Source organism: Trachurus japonicus, chromosome 3 (genome assembly GCF_045865225.1).
Source record: "Trachurus japonicus isolate A0001 chromosome 3, Traja_1.0".
Taxonomy (NCBI): Eukaryota; Metazoa; Chordata; class Actinopteri; order Carangiformes; family Carangidae; genus Trachurus; species Trachurus japonicus.
Genome location: NC_140909.1, coordinates 31,073,598 through 31,089,733, shown reverse-complemented (window position 1 = coordinate 31,089,733; position 16,136 = coordinate 31,073,598). Strand labels below are relative to the sequence as shown.

General features: G+C 42.3%; 1 protein-coding gene across 3 annotated transcripts; it reads left to right on the top strand.

The window, feature by feature from the left end:
- Window positions 1-6,471: 6,471 nt before the first annotated feature.
- Window positions 6,472-16,071, top strand: kmt5b (lysine methyltransferase 5B). 3 transcript variants are annotated; one of them, XM_085769934.1, is made up of 10 exons: window positions 6,472-6,681; window positions 9,066-9,323; window positions 9,416-9,563; window positions 9,720-9,885; window positions 9,976-10,085; window positions 10,470-10,636; window positions 10,766-10,785; window positions 10,897-11,033; window positions 11,488-11,687; window positions 11,973-16,071. In XM_085769934.1, exons 2-10 carry the CDS (start codon window positions 9,155-9,157, stop codon window positions 13,451-13,453), a joined length of 2,598 nt encoding a protein of 865 aa, XP_085626060.1. In that variant the 5' UTR covers window positions 6,472-6,681; window positions 9,066-9,154; the 3' UTR covers window positions 13,454-16,071. The 3 variants fall into 3 exon arrangements, with proteins under 3 accessions (XP_085626060.1, XP_085626055.1, XP_085626066.1); XM_085769929.1 differs by having other exon boundaries at window positions 6,670-7,081; XM_085769940.1 differs by lacking the exon at window positions 6,472-6,681 and adding an exon at window positions 6,896-7,391.
- Window positions 16,072-16,136: the final 65 nt, after the last annotated feature.

The window sequence follows — 16,136 nt, the reverse complement described above, 5'->3', positions numbered from 1 at the left end:
AGAAGGCCGAGCCAATCAGCGTCGCCCGCTGTGATTGACACAGCACGTTGGCCAATCAGGGACCGACTGGCCAATCAGGGACCGTCACGTGGTTCAGCAACTTGGACAGCTGCGCGGGGGGGGGGGTTGTCGGAACAGCGGTGTTTCGGAGTGGGGGTATTTCGGAACAGCGGGGTGTCGGAGTGGAGGTGTGTCGGAATGGAGAGCTGTCCCCGCATTGTACATTCAAGATGAGATATACTCTGGTAGCATGCCACCCAGTGGTGAATTAAGAAGATCTCTCTCTATCCACTTCGTGCCTTGGTGGCACATAGGGCCTCCACAGAGCGCTTCCACTTCTCCCGGTCGACAGCAGTTGTTCTTGCCTCGGCCCATGATCTCCACCCCGCCTCTTCTCTTTCTTTCTCCACTGTACGTCTCCAGGTGGTCTTTGGTCTCCCTCTTCTTCTTTTCCCTTCAGGTGCCCAGGTCATTGCAATGTTGCAGTCGTTATTTTGGTCCTGCCTTAGTACATGACCAATCATCTTCCATCTTCTCCTCTTTACTTCCTCGCTCAGTGGCCTCATGTCGGCTCTTTCTAATAGTTCTTCTGTGCTAATGTGGTCTTGCCATTGGATTTTGAGGATTCTTCTTAGACATTTGTTGTGAAACACATCGATTGCTTTGTTGTCTCCTTTATTAATTTTCCATGTTTCGCATCCATATAGTAACACCGGCACCACTAGTGTTTTGTACAGCCTCAGTTTCGTTCTTCTTGTGATGCTCTTGGAGTTCCAGATCTTTTTTATTTTGATGAATGCACCTCTTGCTTTTGAAAGTCTATTTTTCAGGTCCTTCATTCCTCCTCCATCCTTACTTACTGTGGCTCCTAGGTAAGTGAACTCTTCTACATCTTCAATGTTCTCTCCATTGACGTTTATCTTCTCCTGGTTTCTTGCGTGCATTCTCATGGTTTTTGTTTTCCCTGTGTTGATCTTGAGTCCAGCCCGCCTGGCTTCTTCTTCCATTCTTGATGATTTTCCTTGCATATGCTGTAATACTACATCGTCTGCAAAATCCAGGTCATCGAGCTTCGATGTAAGCTTCCACCTGATTCCATTCTCGCCGTGTCCAACCGTTTTTTTCATTATCCAGTCCATGATAATCAAGAACAAAAATCCTGACATATTGCATCCCTGTTTAACACCACTCTTAATGTTAAACCACTCCCATATCTCTCCTTGGTCTATAACTGCACACTGGAAGTCTTCATAAAAGGTTCTCACAATTCTCACTATCTTCTCTGGGATCCCACTTCTTCATGATAAGCCATAGGCTTTCATGATGGACTGAGTCAAAAGCCTTCTCAAAGTCTACAAAGTTCAGGTATAGCGTTGCTTGCCATTCGTTGACCTGCTCGATGATGTTCCTCAATATGAAGACTTGCTCTGTTGTTCCTCTGCCCCTCCTGTACCCTGCTTGCTCCTTGGTTAAGAAAATACTGGGATTATATTAGCCTACAATGAAAATATAGCCTTCTTTGCTGCAGTTAAGCCTGCAAACAGTACATTGGTTCAGATTGAGAGATGCATCATCATTGAGTAGACAAAGGTAGGAGTATAGACAATATTGCAGATCCTTAGCTCTGACAGTGTCACCATAACCTAAATCCAAAAATCATTGACCACTGAGAAGTGTGATCAAAGTCTAGTTGCATCAGAGGGAAGTGAAGGCATCATCCTTACAAAGTTATTCCAACAAATCGGATAACAGAAGAAAGAAGATCAGGATCATCAAAGGTATCATTGGGTCCAGTTACATTTATTGTTTGAAAAAGGCTAAGTGGTTTGGCCAAGGAGGCATGAGCTGGGGTGGCGTCCTTCCCCATTGTTCACACAGAGTTCCCCTGACATTTTGGTCATCACGCCAGTGGCAATGATCTGGGACTAACATGCATGGAATTTGCAGTTCAAATGCAGTGGGGATAGATGCATCTCCATACACAGTTTCTGTTGATAATAATATTCCTGCATCATTGAGCGGCAAGTGTTGAGATACAGACAGCCTCTCCATCTCTCCATAAAAACCACACTTGACTTCTTTCCATTTCCACGTGGGTACACTGATTGTTTACCCACAACCCAAAGACCATCAATATGAATGCAATATCATTGATACAAAATCATCAATAAGTTTTTTTTAAAGCATCTATAAAGTGGTGCAATGCTTGTAGGTACAAACAGTTTAGTTTAGTTTAGTTCAGTTCAGTTCAGTTCAGTTCAGTTCAGTTTAGTTTAGTTTAGTTTAGTTTAGTTTAGTGTTGTTCCGAGGACGAAAAACATGTTTACAAGGACTGGGACGACTGGGAGTATTTCAGGAGCATGGAGCGATGAGGTGAAGATCTAAATCATTTTACGATATGTCTGCTGTTTCCTACTCCTTCTTCTTTCCTTCCGCCTTCTTCTTCATTGGTTTATTTATAAACGCAAAACTCATGAAACACGCTCTCTGGCTGGCTGGATTACGTAATCCATTCGGGCTGCCGTAGCCGTACAAATATGGCGGCGCAAGATGGCTGCACTCTCTAAAGCAAGACCCTTACTATATATAAAAGAATAATTACGTATAAGGCTACACATTTTATTTTATAGCAATAATACACGTATACAAATATTCATGGGTAGTTTATTCAGATTTTGCCAATAAACCTTGCCAATTATTACACACTGGACCTTTAACACATTTAACTATTTTAGAAAACTGCCCAATTATTTTTCTTACTCTTTATTGTGCAAGTTCAGTGACTAACAAACAACACAATTTTGTTATAAGCACATGTGTGTGTGTGTGTGTGTGTGTGTGTGTGTGTGTGTGTGTGTGTGTGTGTGTGTGTGTGTGTGTGTGTGTGCGTGTGCGTGTGCGTGTTAGTATTACATATGGATTGTGTGTATAACGGAGAGAGGAAGAGAGAGATGAGAGGGAGGGAAAAGAAAAAGAAAAACCATGGTGCTGTTGGGGGGCATCTCTGACTGGGTCCCAAGAATAAAAGGGGTGTCTGGGTGGGTCAGGAGGACAACTGGGTCAGGGAGGAGTGATATGCACACATGCACATACAAGCAGTAGATACAGTGTACCTACACATACAGTATATTTATTTCCCTTTTTTTTCTTCTAGTTGTTCTCCCCTGCTTTAGGCCACATCCAGACCCGTGGGGAGGTTACTGGCCTGTTACAGGTCAGATACCCTTGAGAACACTCCCCACCCCTTCAGAAGAGGTTTGTTTATCTGGGTCTCAGGAGCATCATCCTGTTTCCAGGGGGGTGGGGGGTGAAGGGTGGATTAGTGATATCAATAATAGTAACTTTATTTGATAAGGCAAAATCAGGACAGAAATAATGTAAAGTTACAGAGGGACGACATAGTGTTAATAAGGACAATTAGGATGATAAAGCGACATCACCAAATAAAAGCAGGTTTTTAAGAGGTGATTTTAAAGAAGTCACTGATGACTAAATTTGTGTTTGTAGGTCATTCTGGGTAGAAATCCAGCTATATGGACACTATACCGACACTTAAATAAAAAGGCTGCATTAAAGTGATAATGGAACAACTTGCCCGGTTACACATTATCTGCAGTGTGCAGATGACTATTAAATTCCTTGACTGGGCAGACTTCCAGCTCAGTTTACACCTTCATTACAAACACAGTGGAGACGGTCAGGGTTTGTTGGGGTGGGGGGGGTGGGGGTGTTTAGGTGGTTACCATGGTAGCTGGCTTCCCTGCACATGCAGCAGGGCAGTGTAGCCCACTCACTGTAAACCACTCTGTACAGTAGGCTATGCAATGAAAGGCAAATTTATACGCCCACCGAGTTCAAGCTTCTTGTAGTTGTTTCTGGGCATCACTCCAGGGTAACACAGTTACCTCAGCTTAGCTTATCTGTGTTGTTGAAACAATCACTGCAACAACACTTTTTCACTGCGTTCATCTGACATGTCCACAGGTTGCTGCACACGCAAGAGTGACTGCCACGGACGTCAAAACCAGCTCACTGCTAAATATATATATTACAATGTAAATGTAGCCGCCCATGTATCACACCTTTGTACTTTCCAATTCACTTGAACTATTTATCGTAACTGTTCTTGGTCTTCCTCTTCCACGTCCTCCATTGTTTCTTTCAAACTTCAACCTTGAACAACCTGTGACCTGGTCAAAAAGGTTGATCTCCGACCTGATTTATATTGGTTTGATCACGTCGTCAATAAAAAATGTAAACAGTTTTGCTCTGGGCCCAAATATGAAATACTCTATTGCTTACAATATTTACAGGAGGTCGTGCTGTAATTGTCACTGAGTTGTGAATATCTGGTGGAAAATGCTATAAAGTATAAACATACTAAAGCAACATAAAAGTCTGAACACAGAGATTTGATGAAAGTATTTAACTATGTGTTTACAGTTTTGAGAAAAGCGGAGAGGGTTGAAATAAATGTGTTCTAGCAATTGTGGAAAAACTGTTAGCAAAACTGATGTGAGCAAATAACTACATTGCACCTGTAATGCTAACACAAAGCTTGCCTGTCTTTTCTTGAACCTGCTCTGGTCCCATGCGCAGTTACAGAGCAACATTATCATCTATTTAAAATTGTGTGTTTGTCCACAAATGCATGTCCAATGTTTACTCTGTGTATTTGTCTGCAAAAACTCATGAGAGAAACCTCTATCCCCCTTTAGATGTTAAATTCTCCATCCTGTCCGGTCCATAACTTTGCCTGTTACATTAATTTTGTGGTCAGTGTAACAGGTCTCAGACTGAGAACTCATACAGATAAGGTTCCTGTATAAGCAGGAGAAATCATGAGACAGGTGACTGTTGCTTCTGTCTGCACTTAAAGAAAGTCCAAGGGGGAGAAGAAAAGTGCCAGATGGCCTCCTGCTGCTAACACTAAAACGCTGTATTATTCATACCAAGTGGCAATAAATGACTTGAGTTTGAAATGAATTTTGTCTCATATTAATACATTGTTCTTTTACAACAAGGACTTTTTCAAAATAAAAATAAAAAAAATTACACTAAATGTGACCATACATTTCATGTACGTCACAGCTTGACAGGTGACCATGAAACCAAAACAAAGAGCTTAGAGTTGCTCCATTGAGTGAAGAGAAACTGCATTCATTTGTAGATTCATTGCCATAGGCAACCTTATACAAGTAACCTTTCAATTGTAATAACGGTATAAAACATTGATAAGCGCAGCTTAAAGGTGCAGGATGTTGCATCAAACAGATCCACAAACCGGTAGAAAAATGAAGAGAAACCCTGAAACAGACTCCAAGTTACATAAACCGGTATTCCTTCAGATAATTATGCAGGTATACCTCCTATATTTTATTGAACATGTTTCTACTTCATATGCACTCTAAAATAACAGTGAATGTTTGTATGGTAGAGATGACAAAATGTCTTTGTAAAGAGAGAAGCAGACAGGGAGACAGACAGACCTACAAATCAGCAAAGGACAGACAATTTGATGTTCCAGTTGATTGACCATGACGGATATTAAACCAAGGATGTAGCTCAACAATGACCTGAACCTCAAGACATTGTGATGTTTTATGTACCAGCCTGTTTGAAGAGCAGCTATAATGACCACTCAATAGTATTGCTGTTGAAGTGTTTGCGTTCTGACAAGACAGGTTTATTCATATAGCACTTCTTAACAACAGGATGAAGTAATTCACATGAGCCATAAATGGTATTAGGATAAGAAATGCAGTATGAATAGGGACATTTAAATAGGATTGAAGACTGAAAGGAAAGAATCTGGTCCCATGTTTTATTTGTCCGTGGCTAACAGATGCTTTCTAATGACATTTTGCTATATTTTAGCTGCTTTGCTTCTCTTTGTACAGTAGCTGTGGAATGTTTTTCATGTTTTGTGGCCTTTTGTAAATGTTTTGCATCTTGTTGAGGATATTTTGCATCTCTTTTCAGACATTATATGGATCTTTGTAGATGCATTTTAACTCTAAGACTGTTTTGCATGTGATTTTGTAACTTCTTTTGTCTCTTTGGTTCCTTTGGGCCCTGACTTAGACCCCTTGACGTTTAAAATAAAAAATAAAATACACAGAATTGAAATGGTCTAAGATGGTATGAATTAAAATGCATTCCAAAATTAACCGGTGGTCTTTTGTATATTTTATAATGTCATTTATTTGATCCTTATTTTTGAGCTGAACTGTAAGCCGCACATTATCAAGTCTGACACTATAGACTTTTAACACTGGCGTTCATGAACTGAAACTGGTGGTAACTCTTGTTAAATGGATATCAGGCTGTTTTTTTTTCATTTTAGTAAATTGATGTTAATGGATAACTCAATGATGTGGAACAGTTAGGACTGACTATGCAATGGAACATGATGTGGTTATGCAGAAGAAGAAAAAAAACAGAGGAATGGCCTATTTACAGGTCTGCACTACCCACATTAACAAGTGATGAGTTAGGAGGGGTGGTATCAAAACAACAGTGCAGTGAAGAGAAGAAGTCATAAGGTCTCTTGTGTAGTTGTGGCTATAAGTTGACTTGTTCTAGCTTGTTCTGGTGAGGTTCTCCATGAGACAGAGAGGAGAACCCACAGTTGGCGACTGTCTGCCCACTACCGCTGGATTCTTTAGGAAGCGTAAAGAGGTTTGTTTATGCAGCACTACTTTTGTGTACATCCGACAATTACCGACACAAACTAAGATAGCGATTTTCGACATTTTATCAACAACAGCTACAAAAAGTGGCTCATGGCGTCCACTTTTCAAGTTACAGATTGAATGTTATGGTCTCGTGTCTGATCTCGGTCCATACGGACGAAAGCAATAGCGTATTTATCGGATCTATTTTCTTCAGGATGGCTGTGCTGCGCCTTTCTCTCCCTCTCTCCTGTGCTAGGCCGCCATCTTGAATTTTAATGTTAATTTCTTAAAAAAAAAAAAAAATGTGTTTCCTGTGATATTTTCGTGTAGGGTGTCGTGCCAAATTTGGATTAGTTTGAAGGTGTGGTGTTTTTGTTTCGCGTCTGTTTCACAAAAACCACCCAGTGAGTATTGTTTGTGTTTGTTCTGTCTCTGTTGTCGACTCAGGACATTTAACGCTCCCAGCGCGTGAAAACGCTCTGAGCTGACTGCTGTTTAACTGCCACCTATCATGATCAATAACATCACCAGCACCGAGCCGCCGACCATTATCTTACTGCTGTAATAGCGACACTTATATCGCATCTTGAACGGCACAGCTACGCAAACTAACTTTTAATTCGGTTAGAGATTTAGCCTGCTAAGCTGGCTAATGGCTTCAGACAGCCCGAGCTAGCGCAGCGTTAGCAGCCGCCGAGCTCCACTGGTCTGCAGGTAGGTAGCATGAAGGCAGCTAACCTTACTTTGTGGTACTACATGTGCAACCAACTAACCACCACCATCGTCGAGTATTTGACGGGCACAAGTCGACGTGATGTTGTTATTGAGATGTGGGGTAACTGCATTATGTATCTACTGGCTGCTGTGGGTGTTTTATTGACTGTGCTCACTGGTGGAGCTAAGTTAGCAGCCTGCTGAAGTTTGATGCTAGCTCTCAGAAACCGAGAGGTACATTAATGTAGGACAATTCATCCAGGTTTGTGCTTAAGTTTTTATCTGAGTTGTGATAAACAATGGCTGCCGTGGTTTTTGTTGTGTGTGTCCGGTTGTTGTTGTTGTATACATAGCGAAAATTATCGAAGCCGCTTGAGTTGTGGAGGAGTTGGTATATTATGGGGTAATAATGTCGTTAAATGCCACCATCACAAGATCATCGTCCTCGTTATATTGGGCTTCAGTCTTTTGTATTGGTAGTCTAAACTGCTAGAGCTTCTCGGATTGGTAGCCAGCGTCAACTTGCTGCCCGGACACTGCCATGATGGCTTATTGCCGGTGTTTGCTGCAAGCTAACCACCACCACTACTACGGCCGAGCATCTCCTTGGCGTTGCCTTTGCTTGCTAGCTTCATGCTAACGCAGTGGATGGGTGGAGAGAGACGGCAGCTGTTAGCAAACAATGCAAGCTGTATTGATAACTCGTTCAATCTCGGCCTCATCTGTTGGTGTGGCCTTCCGGGTTTCCACGGCGTTTTCTCCCATTCCCCGTGGCGTGTTGTTTTATCACGGCTAGCGTTAGCTTCAGAGCTACAATGTGAAACATTTTTTGCGATGCGTTTTATGCATCGATCACAAATTAGATGGGGCTTCTTGCGACGCATTTACGGACTGGAAAATACATCACCCGTGAGAGAGGCGTATTAACGGTGTACCAAGGGTTTTGTGCAGTCCTAAATGTGAGCGTGTTGTGACGTGATTGTGTGGTCAATAAATTAACAAAGCTATACTTTGTACGTATGGGTGATAGCTCCGGAGACGTTACTGTTGCGCTTGACAAGTAAGCCAGTGTGTTATTTGGGGTTACCACCAAGCGGCGCTGGAGGGTCAGTTTAAATTTGTTTTCACAGAGCTGCTATCGTGTAAACAACAGCACTCACCACCACTGGGTAGTTGAAGTGCAAGATGTGAGTAGCATCAGGCTGCTCACATCTTGCACTTCAACACCTGCCAGTAGCAGGTCTCAGTGGCCATGGAGTATTAATGTGGCCATGGCTGTAACTGCATGTAGACCACAACAAACTTGTCCCCATTGCAGCTGCAGTTTTTGTGTAACCACTGCACTGCATCTGTGAAAATGCATTTTCCTGACCATCTCAGTGCATTCTCATGTCATTTTGGTGCAGTCATGTCATGTGTCTCTCGTTGACCACTGTAATCTCAGCCAAGATGCAGTTTGAAATAAAGAGGCAATAAATATGTCCCTGTGTGAAAAGTTCTCGTTCTCACTGTTTGGCAAATAAATCTTTTTCCCTGGTCAGTCTGGGCTGGCAACTCATCCACCTGCTTTGTTCTGTGTTTTCTTGAATCTGTTTTGAGGAAGATCAGCTTACTATTTAATACAATTTCTTGGTTGTGCATGTGGTAATGTTTATTGTTTTACTTTGACTCCAGGTTTTAAACTTTAGACCCCAGTCTTCCCCACTCAAGAGTGTTTCCTCAACTCGGAGACTAAATGCAACTGGACCAGGGGGCTTGTGGGCATGAAGTGGCTGGGCGAATCCAAGAACATGGTATTAAATGGCAGACGACACGGAAACAAGTTGACCGGCGAGCAGCCTGTGAGCCAGAGCCAGACTCGCTCTCAACATTCTCAGCGGGCATCCCTGCGCCACAACAAAACCCACCCCAGAAACCGAAGATGTAGCCGCAGTGAGTTTATACAACATCAAGGCAAATGTCTAAATTCATGATCAGACACACAAACACACACACTAACGCTACCATGTGTTTGGTCTTCACAGGGTTTAATGCAGCCAGTCTGGAGGCAGAGAGGCGCTACGTGCCCTCCTCAGGAATGACTGCCAAGGAGTTGTGCGAGAATGATGATCTGACCACAAGTCTCATCCTTGATCCATATCTGGGGTTTCAAACTCACAAAATGAACACCAGGTCAGAAGACTCATCACAGTGGAGCCCCTTCACAGTCATATTAAAGCTTTCTTATTCAAATGCATAGGAGTCCTTTGTTTAGATTAGGTTTGTTTTTCCTTTTGGTTTTTAATGTCGTTTTTTGCTTTAGTTTTTACCGTTATTATGTCCCCGCAGATTTCGACCAATAAAGGGAAGACAAGAGGAGCTGAAAGAGATCATTGAGCGCTTCAAGAAACATGACAACTTGGAGAAAGCTTTCAGATCTTTGACATCAGGAGACTGGTCCCGTAATCTGTTTCTCCACAAGACGAAATCCCAAGAAAAGCTCTTCAAGCAACATGTAAATAGTCATCACATAATTTCCCTATTCTGCTTCCACAGCGCAACATTTGAGAAAACAAACAGATAACCGACTTAATGTTTTGCACAGGTATTTGTGTATCTGCGGATGTTTGCCACAGACAGCGGGTTTGAGATTCTTCCTTGTAATCGCTACTCATCAGAGCAAAATGGAGCCAAAATTGTGGCAACAAAGGAATGGTGAGAACACACTGCCATCTGATTATAACAGCACCACAGGTTGTCATACTCCTGTCTTGCTCACATCCACTGAAAGCATTTCTATCTCCATGGACTGTCTTCATCTTACTTGTATCCAGAACCCATTGATGTTCCATTTACGATTCTAAAGACAGACAGAGTTGAACCAGAGGATCTCAGATCTGGTGGAATTTATGAAACAACTGATCTTTTATCAAAAAAAGTTGCCCATAAAATTTCTGATATAAACTGCTAATTCTACCGACTAATTGTTTAAGCTGCACAGATAAAAGCTCAATGTCTGTGATCTACTCGTATGTGCAGACTAATGCAGCCTAATGATGCAGCTCTTAATTAACCCTCCTACACTTCATCGTTTTACAGGAAGAGAAATGACAAGATCGAGTACCTGGTGGGATGCATCGCTGAGCTCTCAGAGAGTGAGGAGAACATGCTGCTGCGGCACGGGGAGAACGACTTCAGTGTCATGTATTCAACACGCAAGAACTGTGCACAGCTGTGGTTGGGGCCAGCTGCCTTCATTAATCATGGTATTTGTCTATGTAACCTCTAGTAGTTTGGTGTCATTAGCACTGTAACTATACCTCAATGTTTTATTACAGCTTGAATGTGATGAATTGTTTGACTAATTGGACTTTCTTTTGCCCCCCTGTTACTAGATTGTCGACCAAACTGCAAGGTGAGTTCCTACTGAAAATCTTTTTCAAGAAACCACGAAATGATCAGATCAGTTGCTGTTCATTATTGAAGATCAGCGCATTAACAAACGCATCTATATTTTCTGTTGTAGTTTGTATCGACAGGACGGGACACAGCCTGTGTGAAGGTGTTGAGAGACATTGAACCAGGAGAGGAAATCTCGTGTTACTATGGAGATGGTTTTTTTGGGGAAAACAATGAATTTTGTGAATGCTATACATGTGAACGGTATGTGTAACAACAAATGCAAGAGTAAAATGCTTGTCAAATCTCTGTAGAAAGGTGCAGGTAGCCAGTGTTGATTTAAAACAATACACACCAGTAGCTGTATGGATGTTAATATTAACTTCATACAATAAATAGTCACTCAGAAGTAATGTTATACGATTTGATCATTACATATTCTCCTTTTTAAAAATGCAGAGCAATTTAATTAAAAACCCTCCCAATTTCATCATGTCTTACATCTTATATCTAACAAACAACAACCAATTGAACAAATTTTGTTACCTGAAAATTGACAAAAATTATCGATTTCCCCCAAAAAAGTGACTAATTTGCTGCAGCATGAATTTATAAGTGATGTGGTTCATGGAGGATTTAAATCCTGTCCTGTGGTTTCTCAACACATTTCTTTGTTATCTGGGGTGATGATAAAAGTTTTGTTGTTGCTTTTGGGCAGACGGGGTACTGGTGCTTTCAAATCCAAAGCTGGACTGCCAGTGGAAGTGCCGGTGATCAACAGCAAGTACGGGTTGCGGGAGACGGACAAGCGTCTGAACAGACTGAAGAAGCTGGGGGAAGGAAACCGGAGCTCGGACAGTCACTCTGTGGGCTCCCACACCGATGTAGACACTCAGGAAATGCCAAAAACACATCAATGTAAGTTCCTGCGAGAGTTCAGATCACACACTCTGGAAGACTGGAAAGAAGACAAGCCAATGTAACAAAGCAAAAGCACAGCTGTACTAGTTAATCGTATACTGTAGAGCTGGGCAATAGACGAAGTGTTGGTAAATGGATATCGTCATATCTTGATTGCGCCATCTCACATTTGCAATATTATATTTTTATTGGAGGAAATAATTTTCACAAAGCATGCCCAGCTAACACCTGAAAGTCAGTTTCTGACATGTTCTTTATTAACATTTTACTTTTTCTCTCCAGCTGCCAGAAAAAGAACATCATCCTCATCTGGCCTGAAGTATAAAAACAGGACTCAAACCAGACAGACTTTGTCAAGAGCCCTTTCTACCTCATGTTCAAAACAAGGTCGTGTAAACAATAACAGGGTACCAAAGAGACTAAAATCCCAATCTAAGCCTTCACTAAGTAAAGTTCAGTTGCGGTGTCGCAGGAGGGGTGCAGAGCCCAAGACGTTGGCCAAAGGAGAGACTTGCCAGCTAGGTCTCAGGGACTCAAAGGTGGCGCTGTGTAAAGGTGTCACCGTCAAAAAGGAGAAGGATGGACAGGAGCTGGTGCAGCAGACACAGGGCCAGCGGGGCTGTCTCACCCGTCATGCTGCCAAGGAAAACGGCAATCTACCAGCGGTGCAAAGCAGCGAGGGTCGCCAGTGTTCAACGTACAGAACTCGCAGGTCCACAAGGACCCTTGGGAAAGCCCAGGAAACAGCAGCTGGCGTAAAGCTTGAGCCTAGTGCCATGGACGGCTTGAGCCCAGTCCCCGGTGGAGTGGTCATTAAAACAGAGCCAGCTGACATGGAGGAGTATCTCCACCATGGCGTGGAACTGGAGCAGCCGGCGTTGGACCCCGGCTACGTCAGAAGAGGCTCCTGCACCCGGCGGAAACGGCTGACACGGCTCAGGACCGAGCGGACAATTAAATGCGAGGACTCGTACGGCGAGCCATTCATGCCGGTGGCCGCGAGCCACACCACCAACTTCTCAGACTGCGGCAGCGTGCTGTTGAGCTTCGCCGACCGACACAGGGACTACAACGGGGTCGCCAACGGCAGCAAATCCCTCCGCAGGGACAAGAGCAAGAGCGGCTGCCGATCGCAGGACAAGGGGAAGAAGAAACGTCAGATCACCCGATACGACGCCCAGCTGATCCTCGAGAACAACACGGGCATCCCCAAACTGACGCTCCGCCGGCGGAGGGACAGCAGCAGTAGCAAGACCAATGACCCCAGCGATCCCATTGGCTCCTCCAACCTCCCTGCCTCGACGGTCAACCCGGCCTCTTCCAGCAAAATCAGCATCAAGTTCAGCAAGGACCACGACAAGGACAAAGGCAGCTCGTACATAGCCAAACTGAATAACGGCTACGCTCCTGTGGTCCACAACTCCACCAAGCTGAAGATCCAGCTGAAGAGAGAGGACGATGCTCGGAGAATAGCCCAGACAAAAGCAGAACAGATGTCCTATAATGGGGACATGGGTCAGAGTCTGGAGGCCAGGAACGGTGGACATCGGACCCAAAAGATCCTGGCAGACCCTTCATCTGAGGAGGACAACGACGAGGAAGGGGAGGACGACGACGATGACTACTTTGACAATGAGTTTGACGACGATTTCATTCCACTTCCTCCGGCAAAGCGGCTCCGACTCATTGTGGGCAAAGACTCCATAGACATCGATATCTCCTCCAGGAGGAGAGAGGATCAGTCTCTGAGGCTCAATGCATAAGCTGTGGAGCTCATCACTTCCACCTCCCCCTGTATATAACGATGACTCGCTAATCAACTGTTGTGTTGATGTAAAAGAAGTACAGTAATTTAAAAAAAAAAAAAATTGCTGAAAAATTAAGAATCTGAATGATCGTTACTAGAGGGTGCTGTTAAACCTAAAACAAATCTCTGTTCTTCACTTCAGTTGTACTCATCAATAAGTGTAATTTTAGTTCTTACAAAGACAAATTACGGTGATCAGGCAAAACTTCACTCATATTTTCTCTGGCATCTAACTGCAACATCTTGTCAATAATTTTGCCTGATCACGAGTGAAAAACGAGAATTTGTTTTAAGTTCAACTCTTCCTTTTAGTGAATGCACTTGTTATATTCATAATGGACATGGATATTGTAGAAAGTGTACAGTATGGTGACTATCCCCTCTGTCTCATAGGCAGGTTTTTATTGAACTTTGATTTTTTTTTTGTCTCATAGTTTGTAATTTCTTTGTGTGGCAAACCATGCTGAACGTGCAGTATGGGGTGGTAAGAGGCATTAGAACTTCAGTCAGTCACTTCATTTGGATCCAGGTGCCATGTTCTCATTATCCCAGTAGTTTTCCTGATAGAGAAACACTTGAATTTCAGTAATTCATCAATGATCAGCGCGGGTTAATCACATGTCTCTCTGTAGAATTCAATCATATCATGTAAAACCTTTTGTATGATCCTCCTGTGAATAATGAAAGAAAGAGTTGTTCAAGCAGAATTTACACTTCTTTTATATTGTGCACCAAAAACCGGTCAAAGTGTTGCAGGTAGGTTTCATTGAAGAGGAGAACATGCACTAAGGCTGAATTGTGAGCAGTAACAATATGCATGTTGCCTACAGTTTGTGCGTGTGTATGTGTGTTTGCCTGCAGTCGTCACACATTGACACCATGAAAGAACAGCCAGTTGTACTGTTGTTGCACAATATTTTCCAGTCTCAACTCCCAGCAGTTTGTCCGGAGCGCTGTAAATAAAGTCACTAAGCTGCAAAATTCCAAGAAATGAAAGCACACAAGGTTTTTAAAATGGACCAGTGTTTGTTTGTTCGTCTGTTTGTTTTGTGGGGGGGTAGAGGAGCTACTGTATAATGGCAACATGGCAAATCTGGTCATTTCAACCCTATTAAACAATTGAGAACATAAACCAAATCCACACATAAAGACAACTTATATGCTTTGGAAGTCTCTCAAAGTAATGTACAGAAAGACTGGCTCTTGACCCCCAGCTGAAATCTCACTTCTATTTACCCAAATCTGTTTTGTTTTGTTTTTTGGAGAATTAACTAAAGCTGCAATGACTGATCGATCAATCATTTACTCCACTGACAGGAAAATAATCAGCTATTTTGAACATTAATTGTTTGAGTTATTTTCAAAGAAAGTTTGTCAAAATTCTGTTTACTGCTCCTCACATGTGAATAACTTCAGCTGTTGTCGTTTTCCATGGCAGTGAACTAAACCGTATGATTTTGTTTACAACAAAATGTCATGAAGATGACAGTTTGGGTTTTGGAAAATTGTCATATGCATTTCTCACAATTTCCTGACATCTCACTGACTAAATGATTTAATTGATAAATAAGAAAAATTGCCAGTTGCAGTCACTGAAGTTAGCGAAGTTAACAGAAGTGTCCGTCAAGCCTAGAGTTTTGAGGAGGAAACATCACATGTCTGAAACGTTTCTAGCATAGAATCATGTATACTTTATCTCTGTGGTGCTACTTTTTCTTTCCATACTCTCTGTTTGAATTTCTGTCCTGTGTAACTCTGTGTTGGTAGATGGTGGCAGCATTAATGTGAAAAGGCCCAAATTCTGTACAGATGCATCTTTTACATCAGTAATTCATATTTTACACACAGTTAAGTTGTATTTGTTTTGTTTTGTTCGCAGGAGCACACAATCTTTCAGTTTGTCAGTTTGCATAATAGTAAAAAAGAAAAATAACTCTATCCACAACAGCATTAGGTGCCTTAACAGAGAGCTTCTTGACACATTTAGACCAAATTTGTACAACACCTAATCAATGAGGAATGAAAATGCTAAGCCATCTGCTCCGTCTCACACTCAACTCAACACAAGTCCACCATTAGTCCTTCTGTATATTATTTTATGTTTGTTGCGTGGAACTGCCCAACAGACAAAAGGGATCAACAGAGATTGAATGTTAACCCACTTTTCCTGTGTTAATATGTACTGTTCATATCACCAGCAGCTAATCACCGTTCTGAACCTGGCTCAGTCTGTCCTTCCCCCTTTTGTTGGACGTCTCCATCCTACACTGTAAACTGTTCCAGGTGTACCGTCTGTGTGGTCTTTGTCCAATAGACAGCTGTCAAGATTTCCAACTGATTCAAAAAGTAAAAAAAAAACAAAAACAAAAGAAAAAGTACAAAAAAAAAGGCAAAACAAATGTGAATAGTTTGCGGACATTTTAGCGTGTTGCGTGGGTAGTGGGAAACATGTAAAGAGAATTAAAAATGGGCAGTGCATATATTGTCCAATATGTAAATCATGTGAACACATCTTGTACTTATTTAACAGTTTTGAATACTTGAAAACTATATAAAGTTTCTTTGTGACTCTTGTTTCCTGAGCCTGTTTTAGACTTGCTGAGTTTTATTGTAAAAGTGTGTGTTTTTGGTTAGAGAAC